Genomic DNA, 24,167 nt, shown 5'->3' with positions numbered 1-24,167 from the left:
AGCGACCATACACCATCAGATGTTGTCGAACTGTCAGATCGTCGATAGCGTTGAATTGAGGGCAAACCCCAAGAGAGACGCGGGCATAATTCCGTGAAGCGAGAATGGAATAGTCGTTGATGAACACGTCGCCTCGATCGGGTCGGATGCTGCCTCGCTATGTTACAATCTCAGAATAATTCCTGTGCCCCTGAAAATGGACCCTCTCACAATCATGTTGAAAGTTGTCGTCTTCCCGGCTCCGTTAGGGCCGAGCAGCGCCATTCTCTCTGCGTTGACACCAAAACTGACATCGTCGACAGCAGGAATGGTCATTGAAGCAAAATGCTTCGAGAGCCCAATCACGCGCAGGGCGTCGTTAGAAGCCCTTACACGCTTCGCTTCTACCAGAACATCGGCTCCAGTTTCCCTTTCTGGAGGTGTTGCCGTGCCAAAGCGTATCCTTCGTCTGAGCAAGTTGAGAAGTTTCGGCGTTGTGAAGAATCCCGAATCTATGCCGATGAGAAGAGCAAAGCAGAGAATACCGTAGACGATTAGATACACTATGGGTCCACCGAACTTCAGCACATCTCCAGGTGGGGATGTGGTGTAGTTCCCAGTGCCGTCGCAAAGAAGGTTGAAGAGGTTAACTGAAACGAAGGCCGCGCGAACAACACTGACGATAGGGGACAGCAATGCCATTGCAAAATCTGGTAACGTTTTTGAGAAGTAGTGGTATATAATAGGAAAGCACACTTACGGACTGCGGTCAACGTCTGACTGTTGTTGGCACTCAGTTGAAAAGTCAATGTGAGCAAATAGGCAGCGGTGTATAGCTGCAATGAACCATGTTAGCAGACTAGAGGAAGAGCAGGATGAGAGATAATATACCAGAAAAATGATGACTTGGTAGCCAGCTACAATTGCGAAGGCGGCCAAGCCAGAGGTAACTGGTAGGTAGATAAGTCCGCGATTATATCTGAGGAAACTGGACGTACTGAACAGGGTCACGCAAAAGGAAAATAGGGCAGCAGTCATGCCATAAAGAGTGAGGATCACCCACTACGAGCACAGACGTTAGAAGATGCGAGCGAGAATATCTTTGAAGGACGTACAAGTATACCTGTGTGATAAAATTGGGGTGACTCTTGACCGTAGGCAAACACCAAGCTGATAATGCTGGAGATGATCACGATGGAAGGTATCTCAAAAAGAAGTCCAACTGCGGCGGATCATCAGTCTCCGTTGTTCGTAGGCAATAGCAGTAAGGTATACGTACGCCATAGACCTAGTGGTGTAAGTCCGTTGCTATAAACCATGGCTTGGACAGATGTTCGGATCATCAATCCGAGGAAAACATCTTCAAGCGATGATGCATGAACATCATATCGCGTGATTCCGAGCTCGATTTTGCGGTCCTCGATGATACGGAGAACTCGAGCCACGGCGCCAGGCTCCTTGCTGTTGAGACGTATGACATGCCCCTCTGAAGTCAAGGTCATGTGACATCCGGGGACCACAGATCTGATAGTCGCCATGAGAGCATTGGGATCCCAGCCCTAGCCCACCTTTTCATCCTCTGCTTCGCTTGCTCGGTGCAGGTTGATGATGTAGCCGTCTCCAAGGGTTAATTTGAGATGGACAGGAGAGCCGGTAGCAAGGAGCTTGCCGGGTGCTGCGAGAATCATGATTTCGTCTCCGATAAGGTCAGCCTCGTCAAGGAACTGCAACACAAAGGTAAGCAAAGCGCATATATAGAACCCGACAGCCGCACATGTGTTGTATATATGATGGTCCTTTGAGATTTGACAGCGTTCAGAGCTCTCCAGATGGCGCGTCGCGCCAATGGGTCAACTCCGGATGTTTCCTCGTCGACCAGCACAACTAGATTCTTTAGCCGGATCTCCACGCTCGCACATGCCTTGCTCACGTTCCGATTGACCAACAAGTCCAACAGCCAATTGAAGGACCGCTCATCGTACCCGCTCTAGCTTTCATCTCGAACCGACATTACAATCTTTGAGGAGCTGCACTTGGTGTGTTCCCTTCCCAACAGGCCGGTTGATGTCGCGCCAAAGCTAGTCGAGCATATCTCCAGGTGGGGATGAAGTGTAGTTGCCAAGGTATGTAGTCTTTCCTGGTGCGCATATATGTTGCCGTGTTCGGAGGCAGAATATGACACCAATCTCAGCAGGAAGAGTACAGTCAATACAGTCCATGGGGATGGGGGCCGAAAGAAGAATGTTGGTACAGTCAATACACTCAGGATGTGCGTACAGTCAATGCAGCCTCAGCACGTTTTGGTATGGCTCATCCCTTTGAACACGAACCGATCCTCGCCTTTTGGGCCACACCATCATGACGTCACTCACGTCACCCCGCATGTCCTCTTATATCGGTTTCAATATCCTTCTATATAGCGAACGTGCAGGGATATTGCCCTTCGTTCGTGTGCCCTTCTCTCTTTCTTGTTCCAACTCTTATTATTATCTTTTCACTAGCCTATCAAAGATGCCTATGCTATGGCAGCGTTGTTTGCGCCAAATTCAGGCCGATCCCGAACAGGCAGCAGAATGGAAAGCTCGCGTCGAACTGGCTCTCATTGAATCAGCTCAAATTGAAACCCCCCCTGGCATCCGGCGCAAGTACTCAAGTCTCCGCAATACCGGGGCGCGCCTTGGGGAGAACATTCGATCGAGCAAGACATTGAACCGTCACGAATCTATGGTACTAAAGCCCACTGTGGGCTTGAACGCCACGGCCGCTCAAGCTCTTCAAGACCTGGGCGGCACAGACCAACGTATCCTCGGTCTCGTACCCCCTGACAATGCCCAAGCCGAAGCAGAGAACAGCGACAACGAGGCTACACCCGCCGTGACGGGATATCTCACCGAGCGTGAGAAGCGCCAGTACGAGGACACGGTTGAGGATTTCCTTGAGCGGTTTCGGCAGGAGATGGCGGATCGTCTGCAGAGCGATAAGATTCTGGCCGCTGGGAGGCGTCTGGACAGGGCGGTGGAACATGTCGAACGCTTGCTTGGCACCAAATTGCTTCGAGGCAACTTGAAGCGGCCCGAGGACTCGCGCAAGCTGTCAAGGACCAGAGGCGGCGCGGACGCATATAGCGAACTTAAGGCAGCTCAGTCCGCCCTCGCATCCTTACGGAACAGCGCCGAGAAGAGTGCTCGGATATTTCTACGCAACGACATGAAGATAGAGTATCCGAGCCCCGAGAGTCGAGCCCAAACAACGCTGGAGCGTAAGGGCCGTGAGGAAGTCTTGAAGCACCCTTCTGCAGCTCTGGAGGTTGCAGCAAGACGAACTGTGCTTGGTACGACTCCTTGACTGCCTGCCAGTATATTTGGCTGACCTCGTGATAGCTGGCGACCTGGACATGCCCGCCACGGCCTCTGGCGAGATGTCTTTGCAAAGTTTGTTTGGAGAGGAGTTTTCTGGCGAGCGGGAAATTCCTGAGGTTCCCAAGGAAGAAAACGTTACTGGGATGGATCCTTCATATATGTGCATGTGCCACGCTCGGTGCGCCTGATTTCTGACCGGCCTGCTTGCTTGGGCTAATCAAAAAAGCAGTTTAATCATGGACATCGACACCCAATTGCCCGGAGTCGGTCCGAAAGAAGACAATGCTGTGGAAATCGAGGGGGATCGCAACCGGTTTCGTTGCAAGCAATGCCAAGATGACCCCACTGTGTCCCAGTATCAGACGAGGCAAAGGTGTTCACTGCCAGTCGCTTGAAACGGCACATGTAAGCTTCTTACTGCACAGCGCTTCTATTCCTCATCGATTTGCACAGCGATGACTTTCATACGCCACATCTCCAGGCCTGGCGCTGCTACAAGAACGGCTTCGTTAAGGGAGACTTGATCCGGGGCCCCAAGGTATGCATCCTCTGCGATTTCGCAGGAGACAAGCAATGGTGCGTGCGGAATCCCCCCTGGATTGGATCCACATCATGTCTTTCATAGGGAATCCCGTCGCATTTTCAGCTATCACATGAAGGTACATCATCCCCCACCGAGGCAAGAACACAACAATCACGCGGCCCGCAAAACCGCATCCATCCTGGCTCTCACGGAGGACGGTCCCTGCCACAACAGAGCTCATGCCATGCGCATGATGTATAAGCCTTGGACCCGCGAAACGGGAACGATGATATTGCCTCTGCAAGATTTCGACATGGAAAGTCTCTTGCTGCCCATCCCAGAAGATTTCGACCTGCAAAGTCTCTTGCTGCCAATCCCACCCGACAAAAAGGTCTTTTTGCCCATCATGGCAGAAATCGCTCTCATCGAAGTCTGATAAACTATCCCGGTCCGGTGTACATATATACATAACGGTATATCCTACTCGGAGATGATGCGTAGATGATGCTTCATAACGCTCGCTCTTCCAAGGCGTGGTTGTTCGTACCGTAGTACTGCAGCCGGCTTGCTCCTTTACACGCCGTTTATAACATCTTACATTCAAAGGGCTCGATTTCCCTCTCGATACCGCAATTTTTTCCTGACCAAGCAGCAGATTCAGTATTCCCAATGTCATCCAGAATCACTATGATTATTCAGATATCATCGTCGACGGCTCCTCAACACCGAGCGCGCACAAGAACGGGATACGTCGGACATATCGATGTCTGTTCTAGTGTCGGTAAAGCGAGGCTCATATCGACGGAAACAACACTTGGTACCTCTTCCAGCGCCTACTGCGTTTTTCTTCCCCTTAACCCTGTTGTCTGATTGCATCGTCATCCTCTCACGCCTAAACTTCCATCTCCTCATCAGATCGTAGAATCGACTCCATCGATGATTGTAGCTTCAGGGGGCAGAATTCGCCTTTTTTGTGTCTTTCCTGAACGAAAATGCCCCGTAATGTCCGAAGGATCACTAAATGAAGTCAGCCGAGAGTTTTTCCGAGACAGCTCTGCCGTGGGAAATTTGTTCCCACCCCTCAGGGACGATCAGAAAAGTCATGTTTCGTCTCTTTATTTTTCCCTCTCTTTCTCTCGACCTACCGTATTCAAGTGAAACCATGACAGCCAAGAAACGACTTACGGTAGGAGAGATCTGTCATTTGCCAAGGTGCAACACTTTGACGGCCGCCGTATCCAGGGTCGCGACGTCACGGTCTTCATCCCTCGCCGGCGCTAAGCGAGCAACCCCCAAAAGCAAACAATGCCCAACTCAACCCCTCACTTTATCCCAGCCCCTTCGTTTGGTTGGGCGAGACGGCGGAAAAGCTCACGAGAGCTGTGATTCAGTATTGGCTTCGCTCTCCGAGACAAGCCAAGCTCCTCGACCGTCGGCAGAGAGACGATATCGATGGTTCAACGAGTGTATTTGTAAGAGAAGCTCAGAAATACATGGATAGCGACCTTCTTAGCCTCATCTATGGCATCCCTGCTTATTTTTCCCAGTTTATCTAACCCCTCCGCACCTTCGGACACGCTCTTGAAGGTCTGGGCTAACTCCGCCAGGTTAAAGGTGCTCGGTCCGGCCTTCACGTTTGTATCGTCGTTCTCGTCCATTCGTGGTTGGAAGGGCAGAAGGAAGGAAGGAGTGAAGTTGCGGTTCATATATGCATGGTTCTTCTTTCTAGATTGCATCCAAAACAGTCTGTTTCCTCTGCATGGACTTGCGACAAAACGACTAGCACAGGAAGACTTTTGGAATGCACATTAGCATCCATGTTGATCAGGGTTCCTGATGTACCTCATCGATCACCAGAAGCCTGCTCTCAACCCAGTATCGAGGAGGTTCCTTCCGCCGCATGCGCTCTGGCTCGGTGGCCGGTTCACGAACGCACAGGCTGACGAGGATTGGTTTGATGAGGTACTGCTAGGAGGACTGAGCAGGATCGAGGATATCATTCTGGTGCGGTTGCATTGAGATTGTACGAATAGCTGACGCATGTGTAGAACACGAACGATGTCTGTCCCGATCGCGATCCTCGCCTTTCAGGCGCTCAGCGTCATGACGTCACCTACGTCGTTATGGAAGAGATCTGCCATTTGCTAACTCCGACATTCAGGGTTCATCCCCAGCAAAAACAATCCGCTTGACCCGGAGAAGAGCTTGAGGGAATTCATTTGCCTCGGGAGGGACATTGTGGGAGCAATATCTCCGAGGATGGGGCACCGGAGGAATTCCCTCAAGCTCTCATGGTTCGATGCATGTATTAATATTTGTAGGAATACGACTAGTATTACAAAACATGGAATACAAATCAGTTGTGGCTTGTCCACGTCAACCACGATAGCCAAGATCCCCAGGAGTTGGTATGACTTTGTTCACCGCTCCCCTCGTTGTCTCCGTTATTCTCGGCAGTGGGAAGGCGTGTATACACGTTAGAGCCTACATTTCGAGTATCACTATTTGGGATGGAAGGACCCGGAGACGTGGTGGAACATTGAGCGCCTCCAGTTTTCCTGTTCATAGCGCGGGCACGCATGCGTGCTTCGTACTGGGGGCCCGTCTCAAAATCTGGCAGCGTGATCTTGATTTGTTTCTGCTGCTTTGGAGCAGTCCTCCCTGGTACGGGCGTGGGCGTGTAGACAGGAAGCGCCTCGATCACTCGCTCCTCCGGTGGGGCACTGTAAGGTACGTATGTTGGGTCGTAGGGTGGGGGAGACCACCGTGGTTGCACCACCTTCTTTAGTAACGCGCGTCTGGCTGCTACCCTCTTTTCGTACTGTTCGCCAGTTTCGAAATCTGGTAGCTTGATATTGACAGTCTTGTAGTTGGTTCTTGCTCTGTCCTTCACAGGCGGGATTCTCACGTCGAGATCCATTGGGACAGAGGATGTCGACACAGTCCTGCTCGTGATCTCGCTCGGATTCACAGGATCGACACAAAGCGCCTCTTGGGTCTGCTGTACCCTTGACGTGCGCTCGAGCACAACCGAGTTCTCGGGATCTTCGCCTTGATCTTTATTGTTCACAGGATCGCCGTACAGCGCTGTATGGGTGTTGCAGGCAACACCAGACGCATTGCTGGTGCATGCCTTGATACATGCCCCCTCGTCACATATGGGGTTCCCCTCGGACGAAGTGGCGCTATTCGGCTTTGCTGTATCCACAGACACTATCTCGCTATTAGTGACGATTGCACAAGCGCTTCATACGGATGTATGTACCCGGTTCTGGCTCATCAGTGGATATGTGCGTACCAACACGTCCCAAGATGTCAGAGCGCAAGTCGACATCAAGGTTTCCACTCATGTTAACGAGTTTTGTACCTTCTCTTACCTCAAAATAGTAAATGTTCCAATTAGTGCACCTACCTCTTAGAGTGTTTGCAGGTTGTAGAGTTGGTGATCGTCGATGGCAAACACAAGGGGGCTGTATCTATGGCCCTTGCCATTAATTGGTCTTTCATTGTCACGTGACGTCAGGAGCCGGCAGATTTGTTTCCACCCTCACAGCCACCTAAAATATGGTCTTCAACCAGGGACGACCAGAAAAATCATGGTACGTCTCTTTCTTTTCATCTCTCTCCTCCTCCACCTACCTTCGATTAACAGGTAACAAACAATGGGAAGATAAGCATACCTGTCCCTGAGTGGAATAGGCGATTACAGCAAGTGAGAGTCACCAAACAGTGAGTAATGCCTTCCTCAACTCTTTTCTCGACAACCGACACCATACCCTGATGATATTCACAAGTGGGAATCTATCCTAAACAAATTGCGGAGACTCCTTGTTTATGTGCATTTCTTCTGATCCATATTCCGCTGCCATGTTCGGAGCCTAAGCTGACATCCACCCTTTAGTGACCTCAACCAACTCGTCATGGACTACCTCGTCATCGAGGGGTACAAAGAAGCGGCCGAGAACTTCTCACGCGAGTCTGGTCTGCAACCCCCAGTCGAGCTCAACAGCATCGAAGAACGCACATTGATTCGGAATGCCATATATAGAGGGGATATCGACGACGCGATCAATCGGACCAATGAGCTGAACCCAGAGGTGCGTCTTTGGTCCTTGGTCTTGAACTGTTCGTGCTTCGCGACATGCGCCGCCGTTCAAAGGATTAAAATCTTCATGCACCACGCTGAGCCCATGGGGGCGCTGGTGATACTCTTTACACCAAACTTCAGTCTTCAATATGATCTCTTCTATCTGCATCGTCTCATACCACAATGTACTAACCATCTTGTAAGGTCATCGACTCCAACCCGCGCCTCTTCTTCCACCTACAACAACAACGGCTGATCGAGTACATTCGCGCAGGCGACATCGAAGGCGCTATCGTTTTCGCTCAAACAAACCTCGCCCCGCGTGGGACGGAGAACCCCGAGTTCCTCCGTGAGCTCGAGCGGACTATGACCTTACTCGCATTCGACAACCCGCCGGAGGATATCGCTCCTCTACTCGGTATGGGCCAGCGGCAGAAGACAGCAAACGAGCTGAACGCTGCTATCCTCGCAAGCCAGAACCAGGGCAAGGAGGCCAAGCTGGCTGGGTTGATGAGAATGCTCACTTGGGGAGAAGCGATGCTTGATGAACGATGTGAATACCCCCATGTAGACTTGACGACTGGCTTGTTGGGAAGTGACCTGATCAAGCAGGAGGATGTTGGGCTGGATGCATGAGGAGCGAGGACAGTGTACTATTACTACAATTGTGTATTCTATGCAAGCGCTATGAGATTAGGCGATACAATAAACAGATCAACCAAGAAGCTATTCACTGCTGAGGTATAAGGGTGGTGTAAAGACGTCTATCGGGATGATCTATTTACTAGTCTGGGGGAAACCTTAGTACACATGCAGGTCGAGCTGCAGCAATGCGCCGCACCTTTTCAGCACCCAGCAATCTAAGGACATGTTCAAATACGAAGAACGCGCTGGCATTGACCGGGAACGCCCGCAATACGACTGGCCAGAATCCACGATAAAAGTTCCACAGTCCTCCCTCGGCATATATCCGCCTTCCCATCGCTATCGAACTGCTAGAGTACTTCGGCTTGACCAGATCGTCTGCCAAGATGCGGTTTTTGATGTTGTCGAATGGGATGGCGAAAGCCCAGTAGGAGAAGCTGCCCAGTCCGCCGGCAAGGAATGAGCCTGTGCCGTCGGAGAGGTTCAGAGCGCGGAAACCGCGAAGGAGCAGCTCGTAGGAAGTGAACATTGATGCAAAACAGGAGCGAAAGAGCAGCATAGACGTAAAGCCACGGTAGAGCCCGAGTGGACCTTGGGCGACGAATATTTGCTATGAGCGTTCGAGTGAGCTCAGCCCGGCATGGGAATAGGGAGGACACACACGCATACAGTCAATGCTTCCTCTGTACTTCCACTCCTTTGGATCTCTAGTCATTTGCAGCTGGAGCTTGACCTTCAACGTATCCACCGGCATAGCGATGATGCAGCTCGTCCATCCCGCCCACAGCCCTGCGACCGCGTGTCCAGAGAGGGTGAGCCTGCGCTCGCCTGTGCTTGAGGAGGGGAGACGTTCGGTCCACCCGTGCTTGATGAGGAAGAGACGGTAGTTGTGCAGGGATCCAATTAGGAGGGAGTCGATGAAGGCCCATCCTACAGCAGGGGGTGTAGCGCCTTTGTACAGTGCTAGTGGGCCCTGCGATACATGAATGTAGTGGGTTAGCGTAGAGAGCAGGTCGTGTGCCAACAAGACGCACCTCGTTCCGCACCGTCTTGACAAAACAGTCCCACGGCCCCTTGTACAACCCCGGTGGTGCACATTGTAATCGCGTCTTGACGGTGTCGAACCCGTGCCCAACTGCGACTTTTGTGACGCCGCTGCCCATCCCGGCCACGGCGCCCGCAAAGGAGAATGTCGACTGGGAGTCCGTCTTCGGGGGGTCGGGCACGGGAGGATCTTCGCCGCTCATCGTGGTGGTAAAGATGAGAGATGAGAGATCAAGAGCAACGCCCGAAGTGTAAGTGGGAAATAGATAACAACTCCAACTTCCATATGAGTTGGCCGTCAGGGTTGTTGTAAAGGTTGCTTAGGGTCTTCAATATCATTATTCTCACATATCAGTGCATCTTCATTATACCACCACCTTTGCAATATGGTGGTGAGTGCCTTCCAACGATGAATGGGTCGCTAATAACATCTTCTGGAACTCCACAGCGACTCCAGCTCTCTATCAAGGCCGAACTCGAGAATGTCACCGATCTCGTTCCATCAGAGGCAGACGGGCCGTTCGAATATCATTTCCAGGTGAGCTCTGTGGCTACTGAGGGCAATTGTTTTAATTTTGATCACCACTTAGGTGAAGTGCAACAGTTGTAACGAAATTCACCCCAATCTTGTTACTGTCAACATGCATGTGCGAGCCCAAGCAAACAGTGTGAATGCTTGCAATTGATACATTTGTGACAGGAAGAACACGACCTCACCGGATCTCGAGGCAGTGCGCACTTCGTCTGGTCCTGCAAGTTCTGCAAACGCGAGTCCTCTGCCAAATTCGAACCGGGGACGAAACCCCGTCCGTATACGGCTGACGACTCGCCTAATTTCGCACCGTTGATCACGCTGGACTGCAGAGGACTAGAGTTCACAGGGTTTAGCCCACAGGGAACTTGGGAGTGCAAGGGAACAGACAGCGGGACAAAGTTCGGGGAGATCGAGTTGGGAGAAGGCGAGTGGACGGATTATGACGAGAAGGTGAGCCTTTTCCCCAAAACGAATAGAAAACGGGGCTGACGGAACGAAAGGCGAAGCTATCCGTGAGCATCATGGAGATCGAGAGCAAATGGGCTCGAGCGCCGTAACATATAAGCCGTCTCACTGTAGTGTCATGATGGAAAGGCCATCCAGGGGTTGATGGGTACACAGAAGAGCACGGCACTCGCCAATGTGTAATTATAAATTGAATCGTACGATCATTTCAAATGCCTTGGTCACTGAAATGGATGATAGACGAAGCGAATCTATGTATCCACCTGCTTTCCATTCAACAGGACAACAGGCTCCCTGTCTAGCGCCAACAGTGCGCCAAATGCCTGCATATCGTATTTCCGTGTGGCCGGAGCTTCTCTGTGTGCAGACGGCGGTTCTATCGGGCCGACCGCACAAGTTTGTTCCGCTGCCGATCATCCCGAGAACATTACCTACCTTAGCCACAGAACGTTTCGCTGGCACTACCAAACCTCCGATATCCTCTCTTCTCTTCCCTCCTCACTGCATCCGAGCACTTCTTTCCCGGCCCGGCCACCCGCATATCTCCACCTACATCTCTCACTTCCTGCGACGAGCAGCAAGGCCGCAAAGCATGGCAGTCCCAAACGAGACCGTCCCCATATATGTTTTCAAAATACTCCTCCCGTCAGACTTCCCCACCGGCGTCCCTGCCGCATCCTCGTTGTGCTCCATCCCCGCCATGCCTTCAACATCGCTCGATCAATCCGAGGGGTTCATACACCTTTCTCGCGCCCGTCAGCTCCTCCTCCCACTTTCGCGCTTCTTCATCTCGGAGGAGTCGATCGTGCTGGTCCGTGTCGTATTTGAGCGTGTAGAGAAGGATGTGAGGTGGGATAGGACTGCGAGTGGGGATGAATATCCGCATCTGCTCAGACAGCTCGCCGGCCTTGATTGTGATGAGGTAAAGACGGTGAGGAGGATGGGAAGAGAATGGGAAGAGGTGCTCGAGAGTGAGAAGGCGTGGGTTTGGAGCTAGGAGACGAGGTATGAATGCTCGTAATGACCATGGGGAGCAATGACCATGGGGAGCAATGACCATGGGGAGCAATGACCATGGGGAGCAATGACCATGGGGAGCAATGACCATGGGGCTGGCCTCGTAGACGAACGTTGAATGCTCTATGCTCGTACACACTACTAGCCTCAATGTGTGCGGAGAATCACCCGCTGGCACCGCGTGTGCTGCATGCGTCCGCATGGTCGTTACGAGTCTCTGTTCACAAGGCGCAGTGGATAAAGACGAAGTCACTGATGGAGAAGGCGATGAGGTGGATGCTTCGGTCCCGCTGAATTGACAGCCTTCTCACATTACGATGTCAGATCGGAGTGAGAATTACAGATTTCAGGGATACATTAGACAGATTACAGAATTTGGGTTGTGACAGATCGGTGAGATGCTAATAGATCATATGGCGTAAACAAACAGCCGAACGAAGGGACAATATACAATATTGTGCCTTCATATGAACGACACATACCGTCACTGACAGTGGGTCACGTATTAACAGTGCTAGACCAGCGCGGCGTGGATGTCGCCGCATATATGATTCGTTCATTGATAAGATGAGAAATCCCCGACATAGGCCCTATTATGACGGTGAACCCCGGTTCAGATCACGGAGCGAATGGAACTCACGTCACATCGGTGGAGATGTCCTCCGTCGCGCGATACACACCAAATTTGATACTGCAATGTGTTATTAGCTGACGTATTCCAGCAATATGTTTTTTTTGACTTACTAGGTACCTGAGCCCATATAGCCCGTGACAGAATAAGAAATGAGAGTAGATGAACCATCAGTGACGTCATAATCGATCCGGCCGTTGTTCCCACTCGTGATGACCATACGATGTTGCGTTACTCTTCCTTCATAAGCACCCAGAGCGACAGTTGGCCCGCAAGGGTTGCAGTTTCGGCTATGGTCGTCAATTCGAATCGTATCTTGCCTGGGTATCCAGGGTCAGCTTTACAGCTGGCAGACTGCGCCTCAAGGCACTTACTGAGCATCCAGGGCCAGGATCGGACCATCATCCTTGGTGGAGAAGACTTGCATTAGATGAAAGAAGTGGGAAGTCGAGCCGGTCCCTGGAGCAAGCAAGTGCTTCCACTGGTAGGTATAGGTCGATCCATCGGCCTGGGGCGGAAAGTGCAGCTCGGCGCGCTGTCTTGGGCTCCAGTTGCCGGGTTCAAGATTAGTATTAGGGTCGGAGGATAAAATCATGCCGAAACAGTCGGCAATGCCTGGATTGTTGGAACATCCATGGGTGAGCACCCCGCTGGCTTGCCAGGTCAATCCCTCGACTTTGCCGGTCTTATAGCTTGATCCATCGGCCAGCGTCATTACGGATGGCGAGGCGCGTGAAGCAGCCAGCATGGAAAGGAGAAGAAAAGACGAAGAGGCGAACGAAATCATGGCGAACGAAATCGAAGAAAATTAAGGATGAAAGAATACGCTAAGAGAGTCGTTTGAAAGGCGAAATCCATCAGGTGGCCGTGGGCGCTTTCTTTTATACTGTAAGCATGAGTAGGACGTCCAGCAGTGCAACCTCAGACAGCCGCTCATGCGGCAGACAGCGCCTGGGCAACCTCGGACATGGGGCGGAAGAGATTGCACGGAAAAGGAGGAGCCGCGACGATGACGGAAAGCTGTTTCCGGCATGGGCGCGGCAGACAGGGCAGGAAGGGACTCGAAACGGAAATGACCTGTGCGGGGGCACAGGATTCTGAGCATGAATACCGAGGGGAAGAAGACGGCCATGTGGCACCGCGGTCAGGGGCTTCATAGCAACGGAGGCGCTGGTGACTCGTTTCACCCCACGTTTGGTTGACAAGTAAGAGATCGTATTGTTGGTCTTCCAGGGCTGAGCCGCCCGGACTTAGCGGGGAGGCGATTGGTCCGCCTCGAGCCGTGTTGGTGCCGAGATCGCCAGAATCGCGGTACTCAATGACGCAACTTCTTCACCTGTCCGGGCACAGAAGATGGGTTTCCGATCCAAATAGTAATTCGATCGTCCCAGAGAGCATGACATGAAATACCAGGGGCAAAAGGCAGAAAACCAACTGGCATAGGGGGTCACATCCGGAACAGAGTACTCCCGTCCGTCCCGAATCCATGACGACGACCTTGTGCCCCAATTGAGTGAGCAGGTGATCCATAAGTGCTCTAACAGGAGAGCGGGCGAGACCATTTTCCAGCCGAAACCCGAGGCAGACAGAAGGGACCACGGAAAAGACGTGTGGTCAATCCTCACAACGAGATTGGATTCCCATAGAGCATCGATGCCCATTATTCATTTGTCAAGCAGTCAAATTTCTATAGCAGATAGAGTTGCGATCGAGTATCACGGGGTTTGATTAGATGGTGATGGTGATGGTTGCTTGTGATGTCGCGACGTCCCTTTCTTCCCCCTGTCGAGATGGACCGAGACACAGGCATAATTTGCAGTTATTGCCCGCTCTTCCGACCCACAGCAAGGTAAGTACTCCTGCAATCTCAGTTGAATAGGGTGTTATCCGATTGACGAATCACGTAACTACAATCAGTTCAAGACTATCGGTTCTCAAGGGACAATGAGCATGGCGGCGTACGTACCGAAACAAGGCACAGACTGAATTTCTATTGAGCATATCTCTGCTTTGTGGAGACAAGGTCCGTAGAGTACAGGTGCGTGTGAAACAAAAGCAGTGTAGAAAGTACAATTTGGGCATAGGTGCTACCAGCGAATAATTGTGTCAGAAAATTGAATAGAGAAAGCCGGCAAGAGGGATGCTTCTTGGTGCGGACTGAACTCTTCCGCCTCCCCTTCCACGCTGACTTCCCACGACGATCATGCCGCCGCCTGCTTTCTACACCCCCGGATTAATCCAGCCAGCGTACAATGCGATCGCCTGTTCCCATGTCTGGTCCGACCGCCTTGACAATATCACGAGGCTTTCGCATTCATCGCCCCTGAGGTCCCGGCACAGATGCGGATGGAAGTCCCCTTCTGGAGTGCGATCCCACCGCGTGTTGTCCTGAACGGAATACATGATGACTCGAATCATCATCGCTTGTAAGGCATTTTCGTGCCATTGCTTCAACGGGATGAGGATCTGACGCGACCGCCACAGATGAACGTAGCCTTCGTCTCGGTCGGGGTCCGTCATGGGTATAACGGTAGGGAAGGGATTTGATGTCAGACTCATCGCTGGGAGCACCCTGTAGAGGTATCGGGGCTTGGGCTCTCCTAAAAACAAGTAACGACTCGACATGTTGGGTGTTTGTGAGGGCGGTTATGGGGCAAATGTGTTGACCGTGGAGGGGCAAGTTGGATAATGGGCCAGCTGGTAGGTTCGGCACTGTTAGCTCGGGTTTATCACTGAAAAGCGTCTTGCCATTGCCGGCGGTAAGTCAACATCACACGCTTCCCGCCTGCACAGGATATCTACTTTTACATACGTCCTATTGTACTCCCGCTAAACCCCGTCAAGGCGACCAAGTGACCTGTCAGCCTCATCCCTTCGTGCTCCCTGTGCTACCCGGTTTGGCCGTAAACCCGTAAGAAGTGAAGGTCAAGATGGATACGATGAGCTCTTCCATCCCACCTCGCGCTAGTAGCGCCTACTTGCGGCCTTGCCGGATTGGCACTAACCCTCACTCAGCACGCTGAGTATGAATTCTTCCGATTCCTAACATATACTATAAACGGATGACCCGGTTTCCCCGTCCCTTCACCTTTTCACTTTCGCTGGGCACATGACGCCACGCTACTACTCCAGCCAGCCTTCGGTCACCGACTGCTCCAGCGCACCCTCCCACCCCGAGTTTGAGGAGCCGCTGGATCCAGGAGTGCGTCGAGTTAATGTCTTCCAGCTTGCGACGTCACTTGCCGTGAGGTCCCGATACAAATGAGGGAATACTTCTCCGCTTTTAATGGTTTCCCTGATAGGCGATGATAGGCCCGCCATCAGCGGTATTCACTCCCGGGCCGGCCCAACAGAAGCCTTACCATTTGATCTGCGGTTTGACGGTGGGGTAGTCAACCTTCAATAGGGATACTTCCTCGGAGTCGGCAAAAAAGCGTGACAAGGTTCGGAGCAGCTGGGAATGCACTGATAGATGGATGAAGCCATCGTTTCGATCAAGTTCCGACAGTGGGAACACGTCAGGCAGCGGCGTGGGCGGCGCCGTCGGAAGGATCTTGTAGATGTAGGACGGTGCTGGAGTAGGTTCGCTCATGGCCGTGGCAGAGTGCGCGCGTCCTGATGTGTCAAAGATGCCAGGAAATGGCGGTGCGCAGAGGCGTGCGCTGGCCAATGCCGTCAACAAAGACACCTCTCTTCTTGCTACATACTTCTTGAAAGTGATGCAAGTCTTCTCTTTATTTCAGAACCCAGGCACGGGTCCTCGTTGTCCACGGACTACTCCAAAAGTCAATGGTCGAACATGACCAGCGAGCAGTACACGTAAAGACCCTGGTACAGCAGAGCCTCAAGGAAATATATGGCGTCATTACTATCGTAGTCGACTGAAGAAGCAAAATACAATACATGTGGTTGCATGCGACGGAGCAAGTTCGGGATATACGGATGATATATGGACGGACGACTACGCATAGATGCTGAGGGGTGATGCGGCGACGGGCGATTCTGCAGTTCGGGATGCTTGCGGAAGCTGGAAAAGGCACAGACCAGTCCATGGAACCGGGAGGATGCCGTGACGAGCGGGATATCTATCAACCCGTTTAGGGTCGAGGTTTCGCACCCTCGAAACTCAGAAGCGAGCCTTCGTCGTGATGCCTTCGTGTCCTCTGTGCTGCAATGTGGAGGGAGCGACGCCGAAGGAGTGTTCGAGTTCGATGCCCTGCTCCGGCAACGACGTCAACAAGCCGATAGGATAGGCTCGGATCAAATGGGAGGGCCTACCATTTCTCCGGCCGCGATCAGCCGTATCATGGACCAGTGATGTATTGCATGCAACCCTGCAAACCAGAGCTGCACCGGAAATAATGACCCATTAGTATACTTTGGTAGAGACACGACTGGGCAAGATATTCCCATACCTCACGACCCACTGTGGTCTGCATCACTTGCTTGAACGGTGTCACTGCCTCCAGTGTGATGGGCTCGTCCAATATACTCTGCCCTTTCTCCTGCAAGTCTCGCAATTGCTTGATAGTTCCTTCTAACTCCAGCGCTGCAATACGACGTGATGTTTCCATTGGTACATTTCGTGATCGAATGTCATAATTCAATTGTAGGGGCTTCGGGCGCGATAGGCACTACAATACTCCATAAGCGAACGTTTCGAGCAGCGGAAAACAGAGGTCAGCGTACCAAAAGTAGCAGGTTGAAGTAGTCCCGAGCATGACGGAGATGCTTTCCGATGCTCGAACCCGGCAGCATCTTGCTGTCATACACCAATTGCTCGTCTTCTTTGAGCACGTTCTTGAGGAGGTCGACACCTTGCTGCAAGATTGCCGTCGACACAAAAATATACTGTTCGAGCGGCCTGTCCTGTACACTGCCAGTATCATCGTAAGTTTGAGCAGACATATGGGCTGTACGGTCACTGGTCATGAAAGGGAGAGGGTGAAAGAGTATTTCTTTGATGGTCGTGGACTGGGCACGTCGGCCGGACGACTTCCTGAAGGTCTCCAACAGGTTGGTAGAAGCCTCGCTTTTAGTAATTGCTTCCGCTCATCAGGAGCGAGGAGTCCGAGGTCCAACGACACGGCAAGCCAAAAGCAAGGAACCCGCTTTCGACGACCACCTCTATAGCAAGTTCATGGGCTCAAACGAACGCAAAACATCTATCATTAATGCACTGGATTCAGCAACATGGTCTGATACTCAACCCCCCTTCTCGTGATCTTCTGGATGGATAGGGCGTTTGTTAACTAAATTGTCTTGCCAGCGCATGGTTTGTCATCAAGGCGCCCGTGGTTGTTCTGGCCGGTCCTGTTCCTCCAACTTCCGACGGTCTACAAAATGCTTATATTTGGCATCCTTCATTGTCGAAACCAGCAACGGACACCAGGACACCTGGTTTAGAAAGTTGTCCGCGCGCAGTGTGCGGTTCTCACGCTTCGCAACACACGCTGTTTCTGCATTGCTTCCATCAGCCGCATTGTCTTATAATGGTGACCTTATGCTACATCAGCTTCGTCTATTATAGTTCATGTGATCATCTTACAGAGCAGCTGATGGAAGATAATGACGACCGGCCACACATTGCCCTTGTAACGTTCAAGACGTCAAGAATATCGAGATGTATCCAATATATTTGACACAAGTTATCCTCCACCCGGGGCATATAATTGCCACGATATCTACAGGCGATTTCTAGCTCTGAAATCTCCGGTAGATACGCCATGTTTACCGATCTGACTTTATTTGTGCTCGTCCTGGGCCTTATGGGTCAGAAGAACTTGGCAGCAGCAGTAACGACCTTGGGCGACGGAACAGCATACGAAAGTGGCAAAGTGGAAGGAATGACCTGGCAAGCCTCAGGTATTCTAACGCAGGGATGCACCGACAGCGTTTCCAAGATTGACGACTGTTACGAGATGACTCTGTCTTCAAATCCGAATGACAACCTCGACCCGGGGAATTGGACAGCTCGACAGCGAAACGAACTGCACTTTCCGCCCCAAGCTGATGGATCGACCTGGAATTATCAATGGAAGCACTATCTAGCGTCTGGCGTGGGCTCCACGACCCATTTCTTCCACATGATGCAGGTGTTCTCTACAATGGATGATGGGCCGTTAGTGACTCTGGATCCAATGTAAGTCCGCTTGCAATCAGGGCATACGATCGGTGCCGACGAATATATCCACAGATCTGGCGCCGTTAGGATAACGGACTACGAAAGAGGCTGCAACCCTTGCGGCCCAACTTACAGTCCCCTGAGCAGCTGGGAAGGCCGCACAACAATGCACGAGATGACCCTTACTAGTGGGTCTAACGGCAACCTGCAGTATGCTGTATCAGACGCCTCTACGGGTGCCGCGCTTATCAGCTACTCCGTTTCAGGATACATGGGTGGTCAGACCTAGTAGGTCTCCATTGAATGAGATGGATGTGACTATTCATTCCCCTCAAGTGTCAAGTTTGGTACCTATCGTGCCACAGAGGACATAACGACGGGTGTGACGTGAGTGTTCTGGATTCGCCTGGTATACAGTTCACTGAAAATCCGTGGATTTAGTGCCTATGTTGGTGATTTCGCTTCTTCCCAACAGTAGGAGATTGATATTCATGATGTACGGCTGAATTATCTGGCTTGTCTTCCGACCCTTTGGTCCAGCCCTGCCCTGCCCATTGTAACCGTATGAACTGCCGAACACCATTGAACTTCGTCTTCGAGGAAGGTGTTGCCTGCCAAGGGCGAACACGGTGTGATGTCTTTGAACAACGGCGATCGTGTTACTCTGGTTCCAGAAAAGGAAACAATGGTCCAATTGCCTCGTTACTCAGGCCAGAAGTCCCTTCCTCCAGTATCCATCAAGGAGAGCCGCAGCCGTAGATGGCCTTTGTTCGCTCCTATTCAATCACCGTTCGGCATCCGAGGGAGGACCCGTGTTGATCATCTTCGGAACACATGATGCGCCTGCAGTTTTCCACACCGTTCCGTGCCGTTCTCTAGTACAGCCCAGGCGTTGTCGGAAACGGTGAGTCCTCTGCCCTTCCTACAACAAGAAGATCCGCATTTTGTGCGATGCAAGAATTTGTCCGTTTACTACGGCATCTTCGCTCATTGTATGTGGCCGAATTTACGCGTCTCATCAACCCTGATATCGGGAGGGGATCTTTCGCATGTGATCAGGCACCCTTCTCTTTCTTACAAGAGGATAATGTACTCGGCGAGAAGTTATTGATGGATCACCGAATCAGTCGACTTATCGTGAGGTTGCTCAGGCCCGCCTTCTTCGGATCCTCTAGTTAATGAAATATCCTACCTGAATCTTTCGGTTCAACCTGCTACATCCAATACCAAGTCACATCCGCGGGAAGACCTTTGGTCTGTAATGACTCCTTCAGAGCATGAGAGAAGAAGTCTGTGGACCTGTGCCTGTGATGTCGGCATTAGGCAAATAAGGTTCAGTTGTCGCACCCATATAATCATACCTTTTTTGGTCATCTCCACATCGATTAGCCCTCTTACCAGACGGCGTCCCTCCTCTCGTGGCAGCTACGACATGCCACGTAGTCGGTATACAGGCCTGAGCTCCGGTTGGTCAAGTGGTTGACGATTTTCTGGTGGTCGTCGGCCAGGGAAGATGCTTCATTGTAATGCACGTAACGGAACGCAAAAAAGTGGCTGTGCTAGGGGTTGAGGTGTTCGGAATGTAACGTTACCATGTTTCTTCCCTTTCCTCTTCCCTGCCCACCTTGACCACTGTGACGATGTGGCACCTTTGCAAACCCTTGACTGAGCTTGCTAGATATCTGGTGGGTGTTGAATGGCCTGCTGAGAGCAAATCCATCCATGTCTAACAAGATTGGTCTGCCCAAAGTTAAATTCCCTAAAGAAAGGTCTCGTGCTTTCGCAGCACGCGCTGATCTGAAGACGCGACTTGGCATGCTGATTCGCGGACCTGACTCGTGTTCTGGCCAGGAACCCAATCTCCGTCCTCAGTTGTAGAGATTGAACGCTGCTTAATAGCATGATCGGCTCTGAAACGCGGCTTGACTAGCTTCTCTTTCCGTGTTCTTGCTTCATTCCCCGTGGATTCTGGTTGGCTAAGACGCCTTTCAGTATGGCTGGAGCACGTCCGCCGTCATCCACTCAGGGGCTAGAGGGGGTTTAAGGAATGATCAACCTTGATCGGCCATCCAGTTTTCGCCTAAGCTCTGAAGACGGATGCCCTGTCTTGTCGGCTTCAACTTCGTCACTTTGACCCTGGAGTTCACGTGGTCAAGGTCTGCTGGTCTCTTATACCCAAGCAAGGAGTATCGCCTATACTGTGTGCCTGGCTAGTACCGCCCTGCTTTGCTCCTCTTTTCCTCTCACAGCTCAAGCGCCGGCGCCGGACCGCTTCCCTCAACCAGAGAATAGCAGTGGGACGGCCGTGTTGGTGCCCCGAAGGCGAGGAGGACAAGAAGAAGATAGGCGCCATGGATATGCAACAGATTATCACTGCACTGGTGGATGTGCAAATCAGCCGATATCTGTCGTTGTCGAGCTATGTTGCTCTTATCTATGATCTGAGTACGTTTGCTTTCTCTACATTGATGCATCCCGTGCTGACTGAATTGTGAAGTTTTGACCCTACCTACTGAGATTGCGCTCATTTGGAATGGCCGATGGTCGATCGTTAAGATTCTTTTTTTCATCGTTCGTTATACGTGAGTTGGAACAAGCATTTGTGCACGATCCTCATATCCTGACAATACTGCCACCTTGCAGTGTACCAATAGTAATCACGTGAGTTTTGTCACTCTTGTCTACCATTGGGAGACGTGCTGACCGCATCGCCAGCATCAATCTTGTTCAACTTACTGGCTACTCTAACTTTGTTTCTGGAAATCTCTCTACTGCATTGTACGTGAAACCCAGGTCTTGACAGATATCTATCTGATCACATATCGCAGCTGCCAGCGTGTCATCCTGGTTCTCATCTATTGGCAGCTCATTGCGCTTGCCATGGTGGACGTAATCGTTTGCCTGCGCATTTGCGCGATCTGGCAGCGACGCAAATCGGTGTTTATCATACTCGCTTTTCTGTGGTTCGTCACATATGCGATCACGCTGAGCATGACGATCTGGATTACGAAAACTGCGTTCAGTGCGTCAAGTCTCACGTTGTCTTCTATGTTATCTAACAGGTTTATGCTCAGATACCATCGAGTACATCCCGCAGATCAACCTCTGCAGTGCTGCCCCGCCCGAGTATCTGTGGACAGCTTGGCTCCCCGGAGTGGTATTCGAAGGCGCCGTCTGTACACTCACCGCTATCCGGACGTTCCAACATTGGAGATACGACGGCCTCCCGCTGAAGGATGCGCTTGCTCAAGATGGCCTTATCTACTTCCTATTCGGGTTCGCGACGCGGCTGTTTGATCTGTTCATCTGGGGCGGAGTGCACACAGTCGTGAGTCAACTGGGATATGCTCGAAAGACGTCGTCCTGACATCCCGATAGACATATTGGGCGCTCCTGGGCGAACAGTTCTCCTTCGCCCTCACAGGCATCGTATGCTCTCGTCTTCTGCTCAACCTGCGCGGCGTTCGCACAGAAAAAGACTGGGCCGAGGCAACGGACGTCCTCTCGGTCGTCTCCTCTCCTACAGGCTCGCAGGAGACGCATAAATCCAAGTCGCATAAGAACGAGAAGTCAGCTCCGTCCCACACGCTCTGGGTGGCCGACACCGGAGTTGGATTGAGCTTCTTGGAGCAGATCTATGAGAAGGTGTATAATGCCGAGCTCAGGCCGACGTTTGCGTACATCGATGAGTATGACGGAAGTCCATAAAGGGAGGTCACGTGACCGAACAAGGCGGAGACGATGCGAGGCAATGGGATCGCTTGCATTTGGGATACGGGCAGATATGCAGACAGGGAATGTATCAATAGGAAGGGTGGATATATGTCAAGGACCTTTGTCACACATCTTCGAGAGGCGGTAAGGGTCTCTGAGAAGAGTGCGGGATTATGCCGCCGTTCATTTTGCAGAAGAGGAGCGGATAGTTCCACATGACCGACAATTGTTGTTTTGTACTCCGGAAAGTCTTATGCAGGTTGTAAGAAGTGTAGGTTCGCAGTATCAATCAAAATTGCTGTTTGACCCTCCAGAAAGTGTTGTTTTCAAGAGGGGGCTGACCACTGGATACGGGAATAAACGGATTGGATTTTGGTGCTATAACACGGTTGGTGCCGTCTCTCGGCGACGCGGCATGAGGGCTTTCCGCATCAGCGGTGCGCTGTGTATGGGAGGGGAACGGAATCAATCCACTGTCACGCCTCCGTTCCCTTCGCCAATCTCCCTCACTCTCCCCTTGCTCCTCCTCCCTCCTCCGTCACCGACGTCCTCTCTCTCCTTCTTGCTCGTCGTCGTCGCTGCCGGTGTATGCGCCTAGGGATACAGTGACAAGTCGTATAGACATCACATCCTTCTTCCCTCACCGCCACCGTCACGCACTTGTCTTCCCTGAGAAAATTACACCAGATGTCAGTCTCCCTCCTCCGTCCAGCCGTGCGCGCCCTTCCTAGGGCCACCGTCGCCCGCTCCACCCTCGCGGTCCGCAGTTATGCCTCCTCTTCCGCACCCATACTCGTCTCCAACATCGAGGCGCAGTGGAAGGGCATGACACCCGAGGAACAGAACGAGGTGCACAAGTCGCTCGAGCAGCTCCAGAAGAAGGACTGGAAGCAGCTCAGCTTGGACGAGAAGAAGGCTGGTATGCGCCTAGTTCCCTTCCCTAGGGTGCATCGTCGCTGATTCCGCTTTCCCCGGACATAGCATACTACGTCGCATTTGGCCCCCACGGTCCCCGCACCCCGATCGTACCCCCCGGTAGCGGTGTCCGGGTCTTCTTTGGCATTGTCGGCGTTGTTGGTGTCGCCGGTCTTATCTACGCCATCACTCGTTCCTTCGGTACGTCTCCACGCACCATATATTCGCTGAAATATATGACTTACACATGTTCACAGCTCCTCCTCCCGTAAAAACTATGACTCGTGAATGGCAGGAAGCCACCAACGAGCAGCAGCGCCGCGACAAGGTCAATCCATTCTCCGGTGCGCTCCTTTTTGCCTTCGTAAATAACGTCGGTGCTCACATTATCTGCAGGTGTCGCCTCGGAGGGCTACAAGGGAAAAGGCAACATCCAGTAAACGAGTTCTGTGTACTTACAGCTACAAACTGGGCCGACTGGGCCCCGGTTCCGCCGGCCCCGTATATATTAGCATATTGTCTGCAAAAGACGAATTTGCCGAATCAAATTTCTTTCTCTCACCTGGAACGTACGCGTTGGCGGCTGATTCAGACAGAAACGCCAGTATGCTCGAATTGCTACGTCACCAACCGCAAATCTGCAAGACTGCATGAATCGTGCATAATGATACGTCTAGAGTCCAGGTATCTGTCTATCTATGGTCTATGAGTCCGCCGAGCTCCCGATGAAGATCGTCTCTATCATATCAATGTCAGAACAGTCCGCACCAGCGTCTTCTTCTCTCCGGTTTTGTATCTCCTTCCTCTCCCACGAGTCTTCCATCCTGGTCACCCCTGACAACTTTCAGGAATACGCTCTCGAGCCCAAGTCGCTCGACGGTGTGCTCCAGCCCTTCCGCACCTGTATCATGTCTAGCCTCCACCTCCGCCAAGCGCTCGAACAGATCTGCCAGCGTCCTATCTTCGAGCGCAATTTCGAACCGTGTCGAGACGTCCTCCGCTTGCTTTGCGTCTGGGAAAGCGGCTGCGATTAGCTGTCGAGCGCGCATTTGCTGCTCTGCTGTTCGCGCTGAGAGATGCACTTCGTACACTGCGTAGCGTGCACACAGCGCGGGGACTGTGTCGATAG

General features: G+C 52.0%; 15 protein-coding genes across 15 annotated transcripts; 7 read left to right on the top strand and 8 right to left on the bottom strand.

Annotated features, from left to right (window-relative positions):
• Nucleotides 1-162: 162 nt before the first annotated feature.
• On the bottom strand, nt 163-1,667 carry DACRYDRAFT_16428 (uncharacterized protein; the record flags this gene model as incomplete). Its single annotated transcript, XM_040771200.1, has 7 exons — nt 163-689; nt 740-815; nt 871-929; nt 978-1,041; nt 1,095-1,201; nt 1,259-1,463; nt 1,548-1,667. 7 exons carry the CDS (start codon nt 1,665-1,667, stop codon nt 163-165), a joined length of 1,158 nt encoding a protein of 385 aa, XP_040627976.1.
• Nucleotides 1,668-2,490: 823 nt separating this feature from the next.
• Nucleotides 2,491-3,526, top strand: DACRYDRAFT_16427 (uncharacterized protein; the record flags this gene model as incomplete). The annotated part of the gene is made up of 2 exons (XM_040771199.1): nt 2,491-3,310; nt 3,360-3,526. 2 exons carry the CDS (start codon nt 2,491-2,493, stop codon nt 3,524-3,526), a joined length of 987 nt encoding a protein of 328 aa, XP_040627975.1.
• Nucleotides 3,527-5,214: 1,688 nt separating this feature from the next.
• DACRYDRAFT_22870 (uncharacterized protein) lies at nt 5,215-6,104 on the bottom strand. The gene has a single exon (XM_040772992.1). The coding sequence runs from the start codon at nt 5,565-5,567 to the stop codon at nt 5,319-5,321; it is 249 nt and encodes an 82-aa protein (XP_040627974.1). The 5' UTR covers nt 5,568-6,104; the 3' UTR covers nt 5,215-5,318.
• A 67-nt stretch (nt 6,105-6,171) lies between these two features.
• On the bottom strand, nt 6,172-7,310 carry DACRYDRAFT_22869 (uncharacterized protein). Its single transcript, XM_040772991.1, has 2 exons — nt 7,127-7,310; nt 6,172-7,074 (listed from the first exon to the last, which is right to left on the bottom strand). Exons 1-2 carry the CDS (start codon nt 7,209-7,211, stop codon nt 6,218-6,220), a joined length of 942 nt encoding a protein of 313 aa, XP_040627973.1. The 5' UTR covers nt 7,212-7,310; the 3' UTR covers nt 6,172-6,217.
• A 218-nt stretch (nt 7,311-7,528) lies between these two features.
• On the top strand, nt 7,529-8,584 carry DACRYDRAFT_53764 (lish motif-containing protein; the record flags this gene model as incomplete). Its single annotated transcript, XM_040775202.1, has 3 exons — nt 7,529-7,590; nt 7,763-7,958; nt 8,153-8,584. Coding segments are annotated over 3 exons (690 nt in total), but the record flags the coding sequence as incomplete, so codon positions are not given.
• A 148-nt stretch (nt 8,585-8,732) lies between these two features.
• On the bottom strand, nt 8,733-9,756 carry DACRYDRAFT_53248 (mitochondrial carrier; the record flags this gene model as incomplete). The annotated part of the gene is made up of 3 exons (XM_040775159.1): nt 8,733-9,203; nt 9,255-9,566; nt 9,628-9,756. The coding sequence occupies 3 exons, from the start codon at nt 9,754-9,756 to the stop codon at nt 8,733-8,735; spliced, it is 912 nt and encodes a 303-aa protein (XP_040627971.1).
• A 290-nt stretch (nt 9,757-10,046) lies between these two features.
• On the top strand, nt 10,047-10,829 carry DACRYDRAFT_80541 (DUF866-domain-containing protein; the record flags this gene model as incomplete). Its single annotated transcript, XM_040776451.1, has 4 exons — nt 10,047-10,175; nt 10,228-10,284; nt 10,338-10,622; nt 10,673-10,829. 4 exons carry the CDS (start codon nt 10,047-10,049, stop codon nt 10,727-10,729), a joined length of 528 nt encoding a protein of 175 aa, XP_040627970.1. The 3' UTR covers nt 10,730-10,829.
• A 400-nt stretch (nt 10,830-11,229) lies between these two features.
• DACRYDRAFT_108403 (uncharacterized protein) lies at nt 11,230-11,634 on the top strand (the record flags this gene model as incomplete). The annotated part of the gene is made up of 1 exon (XM_040768644.1): nt 11,230-11,634. One exon carries the CDS (start codon nt 11,230-11,232, stop codon nt 11,632-11,634), a length of 405 nt encoding a protein of 134 aa, XP_040627969.1.
• Nucleotides 11,635-12,210: 576 nt separating this feature from the next.
• DACRYDRAFT_108402 (uncharacterized protein) lies at nt 12,211-13,000 on the bottom strand (the record flags this gene model as incomplete). The annotated part of the gene is made up of 4 exons (XM_040768643.1): nt 12,211-12,244; nt 12,295-12,345; nt 12,399-12,605; nt 12,660-13,000. 4 exons carry the CDS (start codon nt 12,998-13,000, stop codon nt 12,211-12,213), a joined length of 633 nt encoding a protein of 210 aa, XP_040627968.1.
• Nucleotides 13,001-14,337: 1,337 nt separating this feature from the next.
• Nucleotides 14,338-14,976, bottom strand: DACRYDRAFT_22867 (uncharacterized protein). The gene has a single exon (XM_040772990.1). The coding sequence runs from the start codon at nt 14,842-14,844 to the stop codon at nt 14,506-14,508; it is 339 nt and encodes a 112-aa protein (XP_040627967.1). The 5' UTR covers nt 14,845-14,976; the 3' UTR covers nt 14,338-14,505.
• A 341-nt stretch (nt 14,977-15,317) lies between these two features.
• Nucleotides 15,318-15,961, bottom strand: DACRYDRAFT_80538 (uncharacterized protein). The gene is made up of 2 exons (XM_040776450.1): nt 15,648-15,961; nt 15,318-15,580 (listed from the first exon to the last, which is right to left on the bottom strand). The coding sequence occupies exons 1-2, from the start codon at nt 15,875-15,877 to the stop codon at nt 15,409-15,411; spliced, it is 402 nt and encodes a 133-aa protein (XP_040627966.1). The 5' UTR covers nt 15,878-15,961; the 3' UTR covers nt 15,318-15,408.
• Nucleotides 15,962-16,146: 185 nt separating this feature from the next.
• DACRYDRAFT_22866 (uncharacterized protein) lies at nt 16,147-17,274 on the bottom strand. Its single transcript, XM_040772989.1, has 4 exons — nt 16,975-17,274; nt 16,701-16,919; nt 16,564-16,632; nt 16,147-16,501 (listed from the first exon to the last, which is right to left on the bottom strand). The coding sequence occupies exons 1-4, from the start codon at nt 17,191-17,193 to the stop codon at nt 16,412-16,414; spliced, it is 597 nt and encodes a 198-aa protein (XP_040627965.1). The 5' UTR covers nt 17,194-17,274; the 3' UTR covers nt 16,147-16,411.
• Nucleotides 17,275-17,460: 186 nt separating this feature from the next.
• DACRYDRAFT_22864 (uncharacterized protein) lies at nt 17,461-18,981 on the top strand. Its single transcript, XM_040772988.1, has 4 exons — nt 17,461-18,427; nt 18,482-18,697; nt 18,746-18,796; nt 18,851-18,981. The coding sequence occupies exons 1-4, from the start codon at nt 18,012-18,014 to the stop codon at nt 18,885-18,887; spliced, it is 720 nt and encodes a 239-aa protein (XP_040627964.1). The 5' UTR covers nt 17,461-18,011; the 3' UTR covers nt 18,888-18,981.
• Nucleotides 18,982-20,760: 1,779 nt separating this feature from the next.
• On the top strand, nt 20,761-22,117 carry DACRYDRAFT_108398 (uncharacterized protein; the record flags this gene model as incomplete). Its single annotated transcript, XM_040768642.1, has 7 exons — nt 20,761-20,854; nt 20,907-20,991; nt 21,053-21,070; nt 21,125-21,187; nt 21,238-21,431; nt 21,484-21,737; nt 21,788-22,117. 7 exons carry the CDS (start codon nt 20,761-20,763, stop codon nt 22,115-22,117), a joined length of 1,038 nt encoding a protein of 345 aa, XP_040627963.1.
• Nucleotides 22,118-22,642: 525 nt separating this feature from the next.
• On the top strand, nt 22,643-23,668 carry DACRYDRAFT_22863 (cytochrome c oxidase subunit V). Its single transcript, XM_040772987.1, has 4 exons — nt 22,643-23,042; nt 23,105-23,239; nt 23,296-23,382; nt 23,435-23,668. The coding sequence occupies exons 1-4, from the start codon at nt 22,811-22,813 to the stop codon at nt 23,476-23,478; spliced, it is 498 nt and encodes a 165-aa protein (XP_040627962.1). The 5' UTR covers nt 22,643-22,810; the 3' UTR covers nt 23,479-23,668.
• The last annotated feature ends 499 nt before the right edge of the window (nt 23,669-24,167 follow it).

Source organism: Dacryopinax primogenitus (genome assembly GCF_000292625.1).
Source record: "Dacryopinax primogenitus strain DJM-731 SS1 chromosome Unknown DACRYscaffold_11, whole genome shotgun sequence".
Taxonomy (NCBI): Eukaryota; Fungi; Basidiomycota; class Dacrymycetes; order Dacrymycetales; family Dacrymycetaceae; genus Dacryopinax; species Dacryopinax primogenitus.
Note: the sequence above shows the minus strand (reverse complement) of the source record. Positions and strands in the feature narration are given on the sequence as shown.